Source organism: Hemibagrus wyckioides, linkage group LG12 (assembly GCF_019097595.1).
Source record: "Hemibagrus wyckioides isolate EC202008001 linkage group LG12, SWU_Hwy_1.0, whole genome shotgun sequence".
NCBI classification, from domain to species: Eukaryota; Metazoa; Chordata; class Actinopteri; order Siluriformes; family Bagridae; genus Hemibagrus; species Hemibagrus wyckioides.
In genome coordinates this window covers 4,380,248-4,396,108 of record NC_080721.1, presented here as the reverse complement: position 1 = coordinate 4,396,108, position 15,861 = coordinate 4,380,248, and the positions used below count along the sequence as shown (strand labels likewise).

Genomic DNA, 15,861 nt, shown 5'->3' with positions numbered 1-15,861 from the left:
CACCAGGGTTTAAGGCACTCTCATGTCTGTAATTCAGTTACACATGCACAAGTAAGTAATTCTGTGGTCATGTCCACATCCTATTCTGATCAACTCCACTTCATCAGCCTCTTTTGCTATCCAAACAATGTCATCTCTTGATAAAATTGGGTTGCATTTCACTTTCTGACCTGCAGGTATGATCCACTTGAGTCAAATAAGCCTTCAACCCATACCTTACCATCCATGCTATCCTTTGACCATGAAGGGAGAGTCATTCTAATACACTTATAATTGGACAATCCCTCACAGACAACTACTTTAAGATCATAATATCTTTCCTTTGCTAAGCTAACCTGATGTCCACTCTAGAAACACATCTCCCTCTGATTAACTTATAGCCAAATCTAGATCAAGAAATAGAGCAAAAGCATGGCCTCACAAGCTATAGTGAGCTACAATCACTTTAACTGTGCATTCAGGGGCCTGGTTAGCTACTGCAAAGTTCTCCCCTGTGCTACAATCACTCTTTATGTCATTTAATTCAGTGTGTGGTCTGCACCCTTAATGTATTATGTAGGAAAATGAGGTTAGCTTACAAGAATTGTAGTTAGACAGAAACATAACTCTTACAAATGGCTTTTTGAAGGTAAACAGTGTGCCTTTTTATTTTGAAGTGACTTGTTTGCAATCTGCTCTGTAAAAATTCAATTCAAAAGCACTCTCATTAATATTTATAAACATATTTACACACGCTAGCACACATTATTAATTATACACGACTGTACAAGATGTCCTCTAAGATACCCAGTTTCAGTCAGTTTCAGTATTCATGAGCATTTCTAGTTTATCAAAGACACTTAAGCTAATGCTGAGTATTTTGCTCAGTTGTGTTGCTAGTTGCTATAGCAACAGTGGGGCCCAATCAGTTGGTTGGGTTTAATCTGAGTGCTCAGATTTCTGTTGAGCAAATTTGGTTGTGAATGAGAATAACCTAACAGAAATAATAATGTAAAAACTAAAGCCTGGCCTAAGTCTCGATCTTAAAGGATTAGAATTAAAATTGCATTAGAATTTGGAACTCAATAATAAATATAATGTTTCATAATGCTGGTTTGTGATTTCTGAAACAATCGAGTAATCAATCAATCACCTGGCTATGATTTGGGGTCCATGGCCATAGAAGACTGTTTTAGAACTGTAAACAGAGGATAACAGCAACAGTTACAACAAAATATTGGGTTCAATATTGAAACCATAAGTCATGTTCAGGCGGCATGAATATAAGTTCCACGATTGTGCATTAAAATTATTTTGAAGCAGTAAAAAGAATCAAATGCAAATAGGAGTAAGGAACAAAGAAAAGACCTATTGAAAAACAGTAACCTTCTAAACAGTGAATTCATACGATTTTAAAGTAAGTATATACACAAGTGTCAAAAAAAAAGAAAAAAAGAATGATTTCTTTTCTTTTCTTTTCATTTTAACCCAGTTTTCTCTTTATCCACAGCTTGTGATCATATGAGGTTGTGCTACTGTGAACACAGCATGGCAGAATCTTAATTCATTTTTTGCTCCTGCAGTTAAAATACAATTCCTCATTATACTTGACATAACAAAGTCACTACAAATAAAGAGCGTATTAAAATGTCCTGGTCAATATTGTTGTTCTTTTTAAAATAGGGAAAATATGAATGTCTGTAGAATATATGAAACATAACTGTTGAAACAATGTGATGAAAATGTATATAAAATGCAGGTCTGTGCTGAATTCCTTGTTTGTATTTGCATCCCTCAGTTCAGCCATGCTATAGACAGACCCTCAAATCTCCCTTCTCTCACACAAGTCTGTGTAATAACTGGACAACTGGACTGAGACAAACAGAGAAACTAGTTAGCTAGTTAGAAACTATTTAGCTAGACTGTCTAAAGATCAAGTTACAGTTTATATATACTATGTTCACACATAGTTTTATCGCTGCAGGTCTTCAGTCGTTGTACTATGCTTTACTACATAATTATTATAGAGTTTATCAGCAAATGGTGCAGCTATTATTCCAAATTAGTTCCCTTTCAATGTAACTTGACGCTGCATCATGGCTGACGCTATAGGAACATTTCTTTGTGGAAGTTGTGTCTGAAGCTCTGTGTGAAATCGCACTGATTTATCAGCTCATGTGACGAAGCGGAGCACCAGTAGGAAATCCTAACGCCTGAGGGCTAGGGTACCCTTCATATGTGGACAGACCCCAGTTTCTCACCTTGGGTCCCACTCTTAGGGCATGACATCATTGCAAGACTCTTTCGACATATGCCCCCATGTTTCTAGTGCTGAAACACTTTCTCCTGAAACTCAGGGGCTACCTTTCATGGTCCCCTTCATCAATTATTAACTCGGTCTGTGTTTGCACCCTCTGTTCAGGTTCAGATCTATCCCTAGGTAGAGACCAGATTTCCCCAGAGCCCATGATCAGGAAGCTGGCTCCCTGCTGAGGCACCCATATGTGGTGGAATGCATATGGCAATTTGTGGCCAGACGGAAGTGGCTTTGTTTACCGCTGAGGATTTGTCCCCTGTGGCTTTCTATTTTCCTTTCTGGATGGTGCTCTATGGAGATTCCCTTCAGAAGAAGCCTCCTCTCTCTGTAGCAGGGGACGATTCTCCACCCCTGCCCTTAGATTGGGACCCTCTTGGTCTAGAGTTCTTGCAGACTTGCCTCTTTGAGGGCCTATCATCCTCTACATTGAGGTATACATGGCGACCATTGCTGTGAGTCACATGCCTATTCTCTGGTCTCTCGCCTTCTGTGCAGTTCCAGGCGGCTGATGCTTCCTGCAGACCAGGTCTCTGCTCCTGACACCTCTGATTGACCCTGGAGAGGCTTCTTTAAGCCCGCTTTATGCCAATGGTGTCAGCCTCTTAGGAGTTTCTGATACTGGAAATGGCTCTGCTAGAGGTCGGTCACCCAGCCTTTCTGCAGGCCTTCTGCCCTCCACCCCACGAGTTGGTGGAGCAGGAGAGACTGCACCTGACAAGTTGAAGAAGGAGTAATGTGACATAGATGCCCTATTATGGTCTTGCTGTGTGCGCTACTTTATCACATGACCTACCTGAGCCGAATATTTGGCATGATTACACACGGAGCTTCAGACACAATGTCCACAATGAGAAAGCGTTCCAATAGTGTCAGCCATAACACAGCATCTTGTTTCCTTCTCAGGGAACCAGATTACATACATAACCTTGTGAGGTTTCTTACAGCAAAATCGAAAGGAGGGAGATTTAGTATTTGTGTATACAATTAAGCAGTTTTTATCTGCATCATATCATTTAACATGAAGGAGAAATATGTCAATATGTCAAATATGAATGTGTTGTTTGCATGTTTGTAGCTATCTTTGATAACTAGAATAAGATCATGGAAAGTTAGCAACCTAACAGGAAGAGAATGACCCCTGCTGCTCATCATAGATTCTGGCATGCAAGGCATTGTTTAGCACAGTATATGAACCAGTATTGACATATTCACTGATGGTGACTTCAAAAGCACTATTGTAAATCGCTCTGGATAAAAGCTTCCGCAAAATGTAAGTGTCTGTGTATCTGGACATGGATGAGAGCTATGGTAGAGTAAATTCCACCCAAAGTAAAGCATGTGATGTCAAAACATGTTATTTCAGGAATAATGACCAGTAAAAAAAAAAAAAAAAAACTAAAAGCATTTAACATCCATTCAAGCAAATGAGAACAAACAAAAAGAGACATTTTCACCACAGATTTTTAGGCACTTTACATACATTTCTGCAGATGCACAGAGAGCCTGGTATCTACTGCTCTGCGTATAACACTAAAGCAACCTCACTATGATTGTTACTCTTTAAGCATCTATGTGCACATATTTACAAATGTAATATACAATATGCTGTATACTATATACAACAGAAGTTCTTTTATTTCTGTGTAAGCACTACTTAAATACACTACTGGTATGTTACTGTCTACACTCCTGTGCAGGTTTCATTTTGCTTATGTAATTTGTTCAAGCCAATAATGAGGCATTCCCAGCAAACCTCCTTATTTAAATATCAAATAATTGCTAGGAATCCTTAAAAAGATTAAGCTGATATCTTTTTTTTTTTTAATATTCGTTGCAGTTTTCACTTCCAATTATGATACACGTTGTCAAATTTATTTAAAACTTTTCTTTTCCTTTACAATTACATTTAGATTTAGATTAGTTGTCTCAAGTCCTATCCACAAAAAAAAAAAAGGCTGGTGTGGCTGCAGGTTTTCATTTCCTCTGTAGACCAAGCATTACCTGCTGCTCAGCCATTGAAACAGTACAAACTGATCAGTAAATGTATGTAATATCAATACAATCTGGACATCCTACATTCGTCTATGATGTCATAACATTTTTTACTGTTGTTCAACCTTCAACAAGTTAAAAATGTACTCAGGTACCACAAGGAACAATGTTTAATACCTATACACTTACACTCAGCTCCTCAGCGCCAGTCCTGGTGCCTTACGGGATAGCACAATGTCCATTGCTTCCAAACTGCAGAAGCCAGGTAATTTTCACCGACTGTTTAATAAATATTAAGAATTTGGACATGCTACTTCTTTGACATACATTTTCTGGCCTACTGTATAGCTCAAGATCAGCTGAATGAAAAGGTAGAATCAGGATTAGCTCCTGTTTGCTTGAAACAAAAAATACCTGCAGCCACACCAGCCCTTAGTGGAAAACACTAATGATCTAATGCAACCATGTGACTCTGCTCGATGCCTTATTTCTTGATCGTTTTTACCTTCTGAATAGAAATATTCATGATATTATACTGATTCAGTCAGTGTTGTAACAAAGTCTGTAGAGCTGTACAAGGTCAAGGTGATGGCTATGAGAAAACACTGAAAAATTACAATAATATGATATCTTCAGGTTTTCTTCAGTGTTAATGAGTGCTAATGCAAGGCATTGATGTGTTGGGGTCAGTACAAAAAGGATATGATGACAGGTTGCATTGACACATGTTGTCTCTGTTCATATCACAGACTATTCCTTTGGCATCCAAGGAAACAGTGACATCATTTCTTCATCTCAAGGGTTTTATTTTAGAGTGAATTTTTTTTCAGTTTTTTGGTCTGACACAGCATTCTTAGTGAGGCAACCTTCTTCACATTCAGCGTGTGTTGGGTTTCTTCTGAAAATAAAATTCTTTGTCTCATTCAGATTTGTTCAGTTTTCAGTAAATGGTGCAAGATGTTGATTTGGGTGTCAGCCTCAGGATGAAGTCCATTCTGGGAGGCAGCAAAACATAAATAAATAAAAATAAAGTAAAATAAAAATTCACTTGATCTGTATTTTATGGCACAGTCAATCCACCGATGGTCTATAACTGATCAAAGCCATTGACCTCATATCTTCTGACATGCATTCGCTGCCTGTGAGGATACAGTGAGTATTTTAATTCATGCCTGTGGCAATAAATAGTTAGTTAGAGTTTGGTTTCACTCTGGTATATGAATCTTATTATCTAGTATACAGAGTGTATTAAATGGCAATCCTCCCGTCAATACTAAAATTCAGTGGTGGTAATCTGAGTAACCTCAGACTGCAGGTCTTGCTGGACTCGTGAGCGGGATCCTGAAGGGATCCGTTCCAGGCCTAGTCATACCGGCGTCCTTCCTGCCTGGGATGGAGCACAAACTGATGCTGGCTCCCGGTTGGCATTCCTGGCTCTGGAAATGCTGTTCTGTTCCATCCTGGTACGGAATGGTAGGCAGAACTCCCTGAAGCACCTCTTGAAATTCTCATCTAGGAATGCATAAAGAATGGGGTTGAGACTGCTGTTGGTGTAACCCAGGGCGATGCACAGGTGCCAGCTGGCGATGACAAAGGGATTCCTCTGATCGATCTCCACCAGGGTTTTGACAATAATGAAGATGTGAATGGGGGTCCAGCAGATGATAAAAGCTGCCACCACCACTAACACCATGCGAGTGATGCGGCGCATGTTCCTGTCCTTCTCCTTGGAACCAGAGAGAAGCCGGACACTGCGCAAGCGAAGGATCATCAAGCCATAGCAGATTGTGATGACGAGGACTGGCACCACAAAGGCAAAGATGAAAACACAGATTTTTGTCACTGTGTCCCAGTACCAGTCAGGATCAGGAAACTTCAGAGTGCAGACTGTTTTTCCTGTTAGGAAATATTTGTAAAATTCAGCTCGGAATAATATCAGTGTATATCACAATAGTTCTAAAACAATTTACCAAACAGAAATTATTTGAAAGAGGACATTGTCATTCACCTTGATCTGTCACCTTGGTAACTGCCATGATCATTATGGGCACTCCAATGGCAGATGAGAGAATCCAAACACACACGTTGATAAACTTAGCCTTGATGGGAGTGCGGAACTCGAGTGCCCTGACCGGGTGGCACACAGCGATGTAACGATCAACACTCATCATGGTCAGCGTGAAGATGCTGGTGAACATGTTGTAGTAGTCAATGGCGATGACGAGCTTGCACAGGGGCTCGCCAAAAGGCCAGGTGTTCATTAGGTATTTAGCACTCTGGAAGGGAAGTGTGCTGGTGGCCAAGGCATCAGCTAAAGCCAAGTTGAAAATGTAGATGTTTGTGGCAGTTTTCATCTTGGTATATCTGCATAAAACAAATACATGGAGAATTATATTGTTAAAATTGAATGTATATATATATATGTCTTTCAGGAAATATCATGCAATCCAAGAAAAATGCTCTGTAAGAAGAAGGATTGATCTGAAATATTATTTACAGCAAATAAGCTGGATACAATAGTAATTATAGGAACAATAATGTTCCAGCACTGCATGCTTGGACTCCTAATGAGGTTATTTTTTACGCTGGTAAATGGCGATGAAGCTGAGGAACTGACGGAGCCGATGTTTAGGCCACACCCACGTTAGGTTTTAATCTGAATATATTTACTGTTTACTAGGATGAACTTAAAAAGAGGTGAATGTGTTGGTGAAAGGATTTATTATCTGGTGGATTATTTTTTATCAAACCAGAAGAAAGAGCAAGGCAAGATGCAGCCATTAACATAACTGATGTTGCGTGCTTTAAATTCACTCTTCCGGCTTTCTTCCTAGCAGCTCAATTGAACCATCAATTACAGAAAGACAGTGTGAGTGAGTGAAAAATTGTCAGTGCTGTTTCCCCTTTTCTCATTATTCTGTTTTATTAAAGTTTTACTCCTCACACGTAACTCAGTGTTTCGCATTTTATTCTGTCCTGAAGTAGTTGTTTCTTCATCCCAGATTTTACATTTATTCCTTCACACAAACTCTCCCTTCAGTCCCTTGGAGGCATTTCTTCAAGACATTGCATTTTTAAAAGTAGGTGTCAATAATTCAGTGGCTTTGATTTCAGTCGTTCATTTTTGTAATGGATTCACCAGTAAACCAACAATGCTGGTATGACTGGAAGCAAAACATGGAACATTGAAGCAAGCAATTACTATAAAGGAAAACTGAGCCACTCGGTTGCCTTAAAATCTATCTATCTATCTATCTATCTATCTATCTATCTATCTATCTATCTATCTATCTATCTATCTATCTATCTATCTATCTATCTATCTATCTATCTATCTATCCATCCATCCATCCATCCATCCATCCATCCATCCATCTATCTATCTGGTGACCATTGGCTCTACCCCTGGTCAGAGTCTTGTCGCTTAGTGGTGCTCACTGACGCTGTGGATGGATCTGTGTAGACAGGCTGTGACCAGGAGACAGACAGTGTCACCCAAATGAGGATGGGTTCCCTTCTGAGCCTGGTTCCTCTCAAAGTTTCTTCCTCATATCATCACAGGGAGTTTTTCCTTGCCACCGTCGCCATAGGCTTCTCATTAGGAATAAAATAGGGATTTTCTGCTTCTATACTTCTGTAAAGCTGCTTTGAGACAATGTCCAATGTTAAAAGTGCTATACAAATAAATTGAATTGAATTAATATATATTTTATCATAACATTTTGTCCATTATTTTGTAGGATGCCAATGAATCTCATTTCCAGGAACATCACTTTGTCCTTCTCCTTCTAAGTGAGTTTTTCAGCCCTGACAACAGTCTGATATTGAAAATTAGACCCTGAAAAGGTCTCAGTGCACCTAAAAGCTTCTCTGTTTCACTTTGTGTCCTATTAATTCACCGTTACGCTCTTAGATTTCTGTGAAAATGCATCACAATGCAGATATGGGACAAGCATGATACCCAGAAGTACACTGATCCTACATCATCCAACCTTCAGGCAAATACTGTATGGTTGAGATGGGAGGAGTGTCTGGTTGTGTACCTGGAAATGTTAAATCAAGATGCATTTGTTTTTTGAAAGCATAGTCTGTCATGGTTTTTAGCTGGAGCCTATTCATGCTGTTTAGCTAATTACAGTGGTGTCTGGAATAAAGTGTTCTAAGGTGAACGCTTTCTGATGAGAAACTCGGAGGAGCTTCACGGATTTATTTACAGAAAACTATAATCATGATATTACAGAATATGGAGCATATGTGAATATAAAGTGAAAGGTTTTGTACCAGCTGTCATTATAATTGCCATTTAATCGTTCTAAAGGATCGCCCACTTTTTTTTTTTTTTCCTCAAGAAAAACACAGTGAAGGCGATGTGCACCAGAGCAACACCATTATAAATGCCTTTCCACAGCTTCCATCATTCTAATAATGCAGGATTTGTAGACTCAGATGAGTGAAAGGGTTTCTGCAATGATGTGGTGTAAACTGGTATATAATTGAGCAAGTTTTCTGTGAAGCCTTTTTCTTGTCATCATAATCATCATCATCATCATTTTGCAGGATGTAGTTGGGTGCAGTGGGGTTTGTGCTTGGGCAGAGAATAATTAAATGTCATAACTTAAACAGGATAAATCCTGATCAAACCCATTAGTAATGATGGAGCAGCTGCAACTGGATGTCCTCAGTGGAAGTGACATTAAACCTGTTATTACTGAGACTGTAACTTATTAAACATGGACTATTACTCTTTTTTTTTTATTTCATTCTAATATCAGCCTATTATTATTATTATTATTATTATTATTATTATTATTATTATTATTATTATTATTGTTATTATTATTATTATTATAGTTGTTGTTGTTAGTAGTAAGTAGTAGTAGTTATTAATGTAGTGGTATTATTAAGTAGTGGTATTAATACTATATATACTAATTATTATTATTATTAGTAGTAGTAGTAGTAGTAGAATTACCACTAGGAGTAGTAATAGTAGTTGATGTTGCTGTATAGTTCGATTAGTTGGAGCAATAGTTGTAGTAGTTGCTGTTGTTGTAATACTAGTGGCAGAAGGAGTAATAGTGGAAGTAGTCAGATTAGTTGTAGTAATACTAGTAGTTGTTGTAGTAGTAGTAGTAGAAGTAGTAAACATATTACCCATGGGTATGATTGTGTTTTGACTTCCTGTGCACTTCTTTTGGCTCATAATACACTGCTGATGAATTTATGGTTTAACTTTATGGTTATGATATACTCCTAGTATGCAGCAGTACAAGTAGTCAGAATAGAAATAGTAGTAGTAGTAATAGAAGTAGTCAGATTAGTTGTAGCAATACTAGTAGTAGTAGAGTTAATAAACATATAGCTAGAATTCAACATGACTATGATTGTGTTTTTAATTCTTGTGCATTTCTGTTTGTTCATAATACACTGTTGATAAATATAAAGTGAAGCAGCAGTCAAACTTTATGGTTATAATTTACTGCCTGGTATTTAATCCTTCATACAGAGTTGCTCTGAGACCCTTTACCTGAGCGTGATGCCATTTTTGACTGTAATGAAAATTAGAAATTAGATAAGATAAGAATATAATAATAATATGATTAAGTAGGCAGAGTGAAATGTAGCAGCCTGGTATGTACATCCATGTAATGGATATAAAATTCTACACACCCTTGTTGAAATCGTAATTTCAGGACGTAAAAAAAAAATCTAATAAAATCAAATAATCATGAAACTAAGATTAAAGATCTTTTTCCACTTCTAATGCGATTTAGCAAGAACGTTTTTTGGTTAAATAAGTATGTACACCCTTTTATAATGGTGCATGTGACCTTTGCTCAGAATGAACCAATCATGTTCAAACCCATGTCTAGAAGTAACTATCATTCTCCTGTCATCACGTCCACACAGAGTTTATAAAGCATGTGCAGGATCTCACTGCTGAGTGGACCACAGGTCAAGAGCTTTGTAAAGATCAGGAGAGTTTTACAAAAGAATTAGATGCACCATGGCACACTGTGAAGGTCATCACCAACAAGAGGAGAATTTATTTTTCACCCTAAACATTTTTATTCATTTCATTACTTGGCTTTAATCATGAATATATCATATTAAATGTTATGGTTGTTAACGTATCAGTGATATGAATTTCAATATCTAACTTGATTTCTTTTAGATACCTGTAGAATACAAAGTGAAACATGGCAGCATGATAAGACCTTGTAGATATACATTAGACGGAATATTTATCCTGAGCAAACAAACAAACCTATTCTAGTATGCATTCTGTATTGCGTCCATCCAGCCACACGATTCACTCGCTGTGACGTTCAACAAAACACTATCTTGAATTATCATGAGTTATTTACTCCACAATAACGATCCGTTTGTTACAGTGTGTAGCGGTTTTCCTTATTACATCTGATTTATGTGCACTAGCAGGAAGCTTGGGTGTGATAACTCCACTGTCCACTGTTACAGATTGTTTTATTGACTACCCTAACCTCAGCCCATCTGTAGGTCAGATCTACAGTTCAAACTCATCAATCTACCCAGTGCTAAATGAGACTAGCAATCAATCCTGGAGATGCCGAATATGTAGTTCCAGGAAATAGCAGCGCAAAATGTCAAGGATGCCTTCTGTCACAACATCTTGAGCGTTTTTTTCCACCTCTAGTTACTCTACGAGAATGTTAAGAAAAGAGTTCTTCTGACAAGCATTTGCCAACTGCTGAGGGGATTATCTGCCCAGCAGCTCATGGACCTGGCTCCTCACTCCTTCACTCATTAATTAACTTTCTCTGTGGAACACAAAGCAAATAGTATTTTGCCAAGTGCATTTTATTTACAATAAGGCATTGTGTAATAACAGTTAAACATAAGCAATCATTTTCTATTACAGTGGAACCTCGGCATACGAATGCCCTCCACACCCGCATTTTTGACATACAAACGAACCGAACCGAACTTGTTTGCATCAGTGAAAAGCCAAGCGAAGCTAACCCAAGGTGTGCTGTGTACTGTTAGCATGTGTACCTCACACCTCCATGGTTGGGATTTGATTCCCACCTCCACCCTGCGAGTGATTCCTCTTGCATTGCCTTTTAGAAAGAATTGTAGTATTTTCCCCCATAATACCGCTGTGAAGAATTCTTTGAGCCGAGGCATTTTTAATGTATGAAATACAAAACAGCATCTAAAACTCAGGAACCATGGAAATGAACAGAAAACACAAGGCACAGCAAGCAGACTATGGTTCTCAAGGCAACAACAACAACAAATATTTGGCATATAGACACTGAAACACAGGAACATACAGTGTATAATGGCACGAATCAGGGTGAAAATGAGGCACAGGTGCAAGTGATTCAATGAAAAGCTGGGGTTGATGGGAAATGTAGACCAGCCGCCTTTGGGAACTGCCATGGTAATGCCACAGGTTACTCTGCCTTTGTGTCATTGTTATTGTTAAAAACAACATGTACTTGGATGGTGCACAGTGAAAAGCTGACCAAGTGCTTTGGCACATATCCTTTGTTTTTTTTCAGAATTCTTAAACTTTTTGTTTATTTCTAGAATTTCAGTGTGGTCTCAGACCCCCAGTGTATATAACATTTGCCAGAAACAGGATGCATGAACATTCTGCCAAATGACACAGTGAGGGAGTCCAAAAATCAAAAACAAGAACAAAGACTGTAGTTTAGTGGCTACCCAAATAGCACACAAACATCTAACCAGCCGTGACACCCGCGTGCATGTCAGCTGTGGCTTATTTGCTAATTAGCTACGACATCTATGCAAGGTTGCTTTTCTTTACTCTTCATGCAGTTTCTTAATATTCCACTACTGACAGCAGTCAATTGTGTGTTCCCAGTTAAACGAGAGTTCACACACTGTACTCGGTGATGACTGAAAAGAGCACACGATTAAAAAAGGCATTTTGCCAACATCTTCAGTAATTAGCAAACAAGCTGCATGCAAGACATTATTTGCACGTCAACACAAAAATGATTGCAGATCAGTGTGCTTTGTCTGTTTGTCAAATCTGAAAGCCTGCAGGATCCAGGATTCGAATCCAAGCTTTGGTTCTCCTCTTGTGCGAGGTTTTGAGTAATTTCTGCATGTCTGTATGGGGTTCCCTGCTGGTTCTCTGCTTTCCTTCTACCTCTCAAAAAATTTTCAAGATCCATTTACAAGTGATACTGCAACAGGGTTAACAGGAAAACAAATAAACAAACAAAATCACTGAGTCAGGGCAGAGACTGACAGCAGTGTCCCTGAGCTGCTGTGTGTCACCTTGATAATACTGTAATAGTAAATTACAGGCAGAAAAACAAATATATCTTCTATGATTATGTCTGAAGAGAGAGAGAGAGAGAGAGAGAGAGAGAGAGAGAGATTGTTCCTTGATACAGATGGCAATGTTTCTGGATAAATAATGCCTTCAAGCCCTTCTCTCCTTCTCTAAATAAAATCCTGACCCCACAAATGATTGGACAGTGTCATTTCAGTGTAACAGTCCCACAATACAGTGAAAGTGGAAGTGAAATTCTATTATCTTTTAAGTCTAAATTACAGCAATGAAATGAAGGTTTTGCTTCTTATTAGTGTAAGTTTAAGTTTTCCACACATCATTACTGAAAAGAATTGCATTGTGTGTAGTACATGCCACAATCTTCAACCTGTGTGTCTGCAGTTCTGTCTCGAGAATCACACAGTCAATTGCAATGTAGAGGCTTATTTTTCATTCAAGTGACTGATGACTGAATTTCCTCCATCCATCCATCCATCCATCCAATCCATCACTCCTATCTATCTATCCCCCCATCCATCTATTTTCTGTACCGCTCATTCTACTCAGGGTCACAGGGAACTCTGGGTACAGAGTTCCCTGTCAGAGAGGTCAGAGTTCCAACCCATCACAGGGCACAACTTATAATATACCCATTGACACACTAATGACAATTTAGAGATTTGTCATTCCATTTGGCCTGAAATGTCCTTAAATTCTCTGGGAGAGGAAACCAGAGTACCTGGAGGAAACCCAGAATCAAAGGGAGAACATGCAAACTCCACACACACACAGGGTGGAAGTGCCAATCAAAACCCCCAAGCCCCAAGCTGCAGGCAAACAGGCTAACCATAAAACTACTGTGCTAGCCTAAGACTGATATAAAGTCAGTGTAGATAATGCGTGTTTCTTAATCTAGAAATAGATCTGCTGCTATATTCAGAAACATGCATTTTGTAGAGAGATTTGGAGAAAATGGCATTGGAATAAGGGGTGAACTCCTTCAAACTCTAGCTGCCATACCTAAATCCATTAAAAAGGGAAAAAACTCTCCACTTCTGCAAGCACAGCAGTCAGTCCAATGCCAATCAATATTATTCCACTTTAAAGGTGGAGTATTTCAGTTGGACACACAAATAGACTGCACTCCTGACACTAACTGAATCAAGTGTAGATTTGTGGTGAGAAGCATGCCGATTACATTATTTGTGCCCATTCTGACCCTCTTGTAATCAATCTAGGTCTAGATGAATGTGAAAATTGATTCAATTACACTAGCCTGCCAGCACTGTGTTCGATGCAAATCGTAAAACTCCAAATGACTGGACTCCAAAAGATCTGCACACACTTCAGGTCGCTTCCAGTAAATCTGCCCCTGCGGTCAAATCAGTCTCTGTGCTGACAGAATCAAAAGAATATGTTTCATGATCCACGCTGACTCATGTGTGGTGGCCAAATCAGATTTTCTTAGCTGTTCTGTATACAGTATGCCCATAGGATTAGAGTGAATGTAGTTTCTCTGTAAAATAAAAACATGAACAAGCTGTTAAACTTGGCATAAGGAAGAAGAGACATCGCATGGTGAAGTCTGTGTTAGACAGGAGCTGGTCTGTTCATGATATCATGCCATAATCCCTGCTTTTACTTTACGTGCCATGCTGTTCCAAGTGTCATGGGATTTCAAGAGATGCTAGAACAGCTTCGATACCCAGATTATGACACCATCTGGAAATGTACTTTGGAAATGTCACTTGCCTAAAATGCCCATCTCAAATCTTCTACAGATTTTCAAATGAGTTCAGGGTCACCACATAGGACCATCAGATCTGCACATTTTGATTTTGGCACAGGTTTTATGCCAGATGCCCTTCCTTGAGTTCACAAGAATGTGAGTTAGTAAGAATGAATGTCCTGTGAATGGGGCGGGGGTATCCTGGAAGAGACCACTGACATAAAGATAAAAAAAATATTCTATTATAGGAAAACAAATTAGTCAGAATAACTTGATTTGTATTGAATTGTAGTGACCTTTTTTCTATAAAGGAAATAGTGGAGCCTGCCAGCTTCCTTTCATTTGTCAACCATAGGCACTGTATGTAGATATAAATATACAATCTATTACATTATTTTGATTCGTTTTCTTTTACCAGAAAGAAAAAACAGAAAACCACCCCTTACTTTGAAGCTAGAATCAATATGGAGCCATTTTGTTTCCTTTAAATTATTCAAGAGCAGAATTCTGTTTTACATCAATATAATTATCCTAAGGGAGAGAACATGCATATTAAATGAAAACACTTGATGTTATATGGATAATTAAAATTAACAATGTTCAATGTTTAACAAACAATTGTTCACTTAGGCACACTATTATAGTCAGCTCAAGAATCACTGGCACCCTTGGGATTGTGTTTGTCATTAATTATGTTCAAAAGTTTCATTATGAATTGTATAAGAGAGAAATGTAACCATTCATTGAAACTAATTTACTCTAAGGAAATAAGAATCAATCCTTTCCCTTTTCATTTTTTTTTAATAAAAACATGTGTACATTGTTCATACATTCATATATAAGTCATCCACTGCCCTGTATATATCACCCCCATAGCTGTATATCTTTATTCATAATTTATTGTAAATATACCACTATCCACTTCTGGTTAGATGCTAACTGCATTTCACTGGCTTTATACATGTACTGTGCACAGTGACAATAAAGTTCAATCTAATTTAACCTGATCTAATCTATGAGTACTGCCAATCCAGCATTTTCTTTCTGGTTCAATCTACAGTACATCTGTCAACATAACAGCACTGAGTTTTCTACATGATAAATGTAGAGGACACCACTTGTCAATACAGAATCTCCCCAGAACCTCTAGATCCTCCTGTTTTCAGAACTCTCCTCTTCAGCTCAAGCCCACAGGCTTTCAATATGATTGAAGTGATGCTATACGGATGGCCATGTCAAAACTATGAATCCTAATAAGGCCATGTAAAGCCATGAATCCTAATAAGGTTCTCAAAACCCTTCATGAAAAAAAGCCCCTGATAGACTGATCATGCTGAACCATACTTTGGAGTAGTCCCAAATCTTCATTACTGATTCTAAAACATGCATTGGAGGGAAAGTATGTTTAAAGTATGTTCAGAATGCAATTCCAGCTACATCTATGTAGTGTAGAGGAATAAAAAATGATGAGTCTGGATTTCTGCTGAGGCTCAGAGTGGTAATTCATTTCCATGAAACAAACACACTGAACAGGTTCTGGTAGCTTAATGT

The 15,861-nt window shown here is 38.3% G+C and overlaps 1 protein-coding gene across 1 annotated transcript in view; it reads right to left on the bottom strand.

Annotated features, from left to right (window-relative positions):
• Positions 1-645: 645 nt before the first annotated feature.
• The window catches only part of oprd1a (opioid receptor, delta 1a), a 29,281-nt gene continuing 14,065 nt past the window's right edge, over positions 646-15,861 (bottom strand). Inside the window, exons 2-3 of the mRNA XM_058404418.1 lie at positions 6,297-6,652; positions 646-6,184 (exon numbers count right to left, since the gene is read on the bottom strand). Coding sequence (XP_058260401.1) covers positions 5,655-6,184; positions 6,297-6,652 — 886 coding nt within the window. The 3' untranslated portion in view covers positions 646-5,654. The remainder of the gene's footprint in view (positions 6,185-6,296; positions 6,653-15,861) is intronic.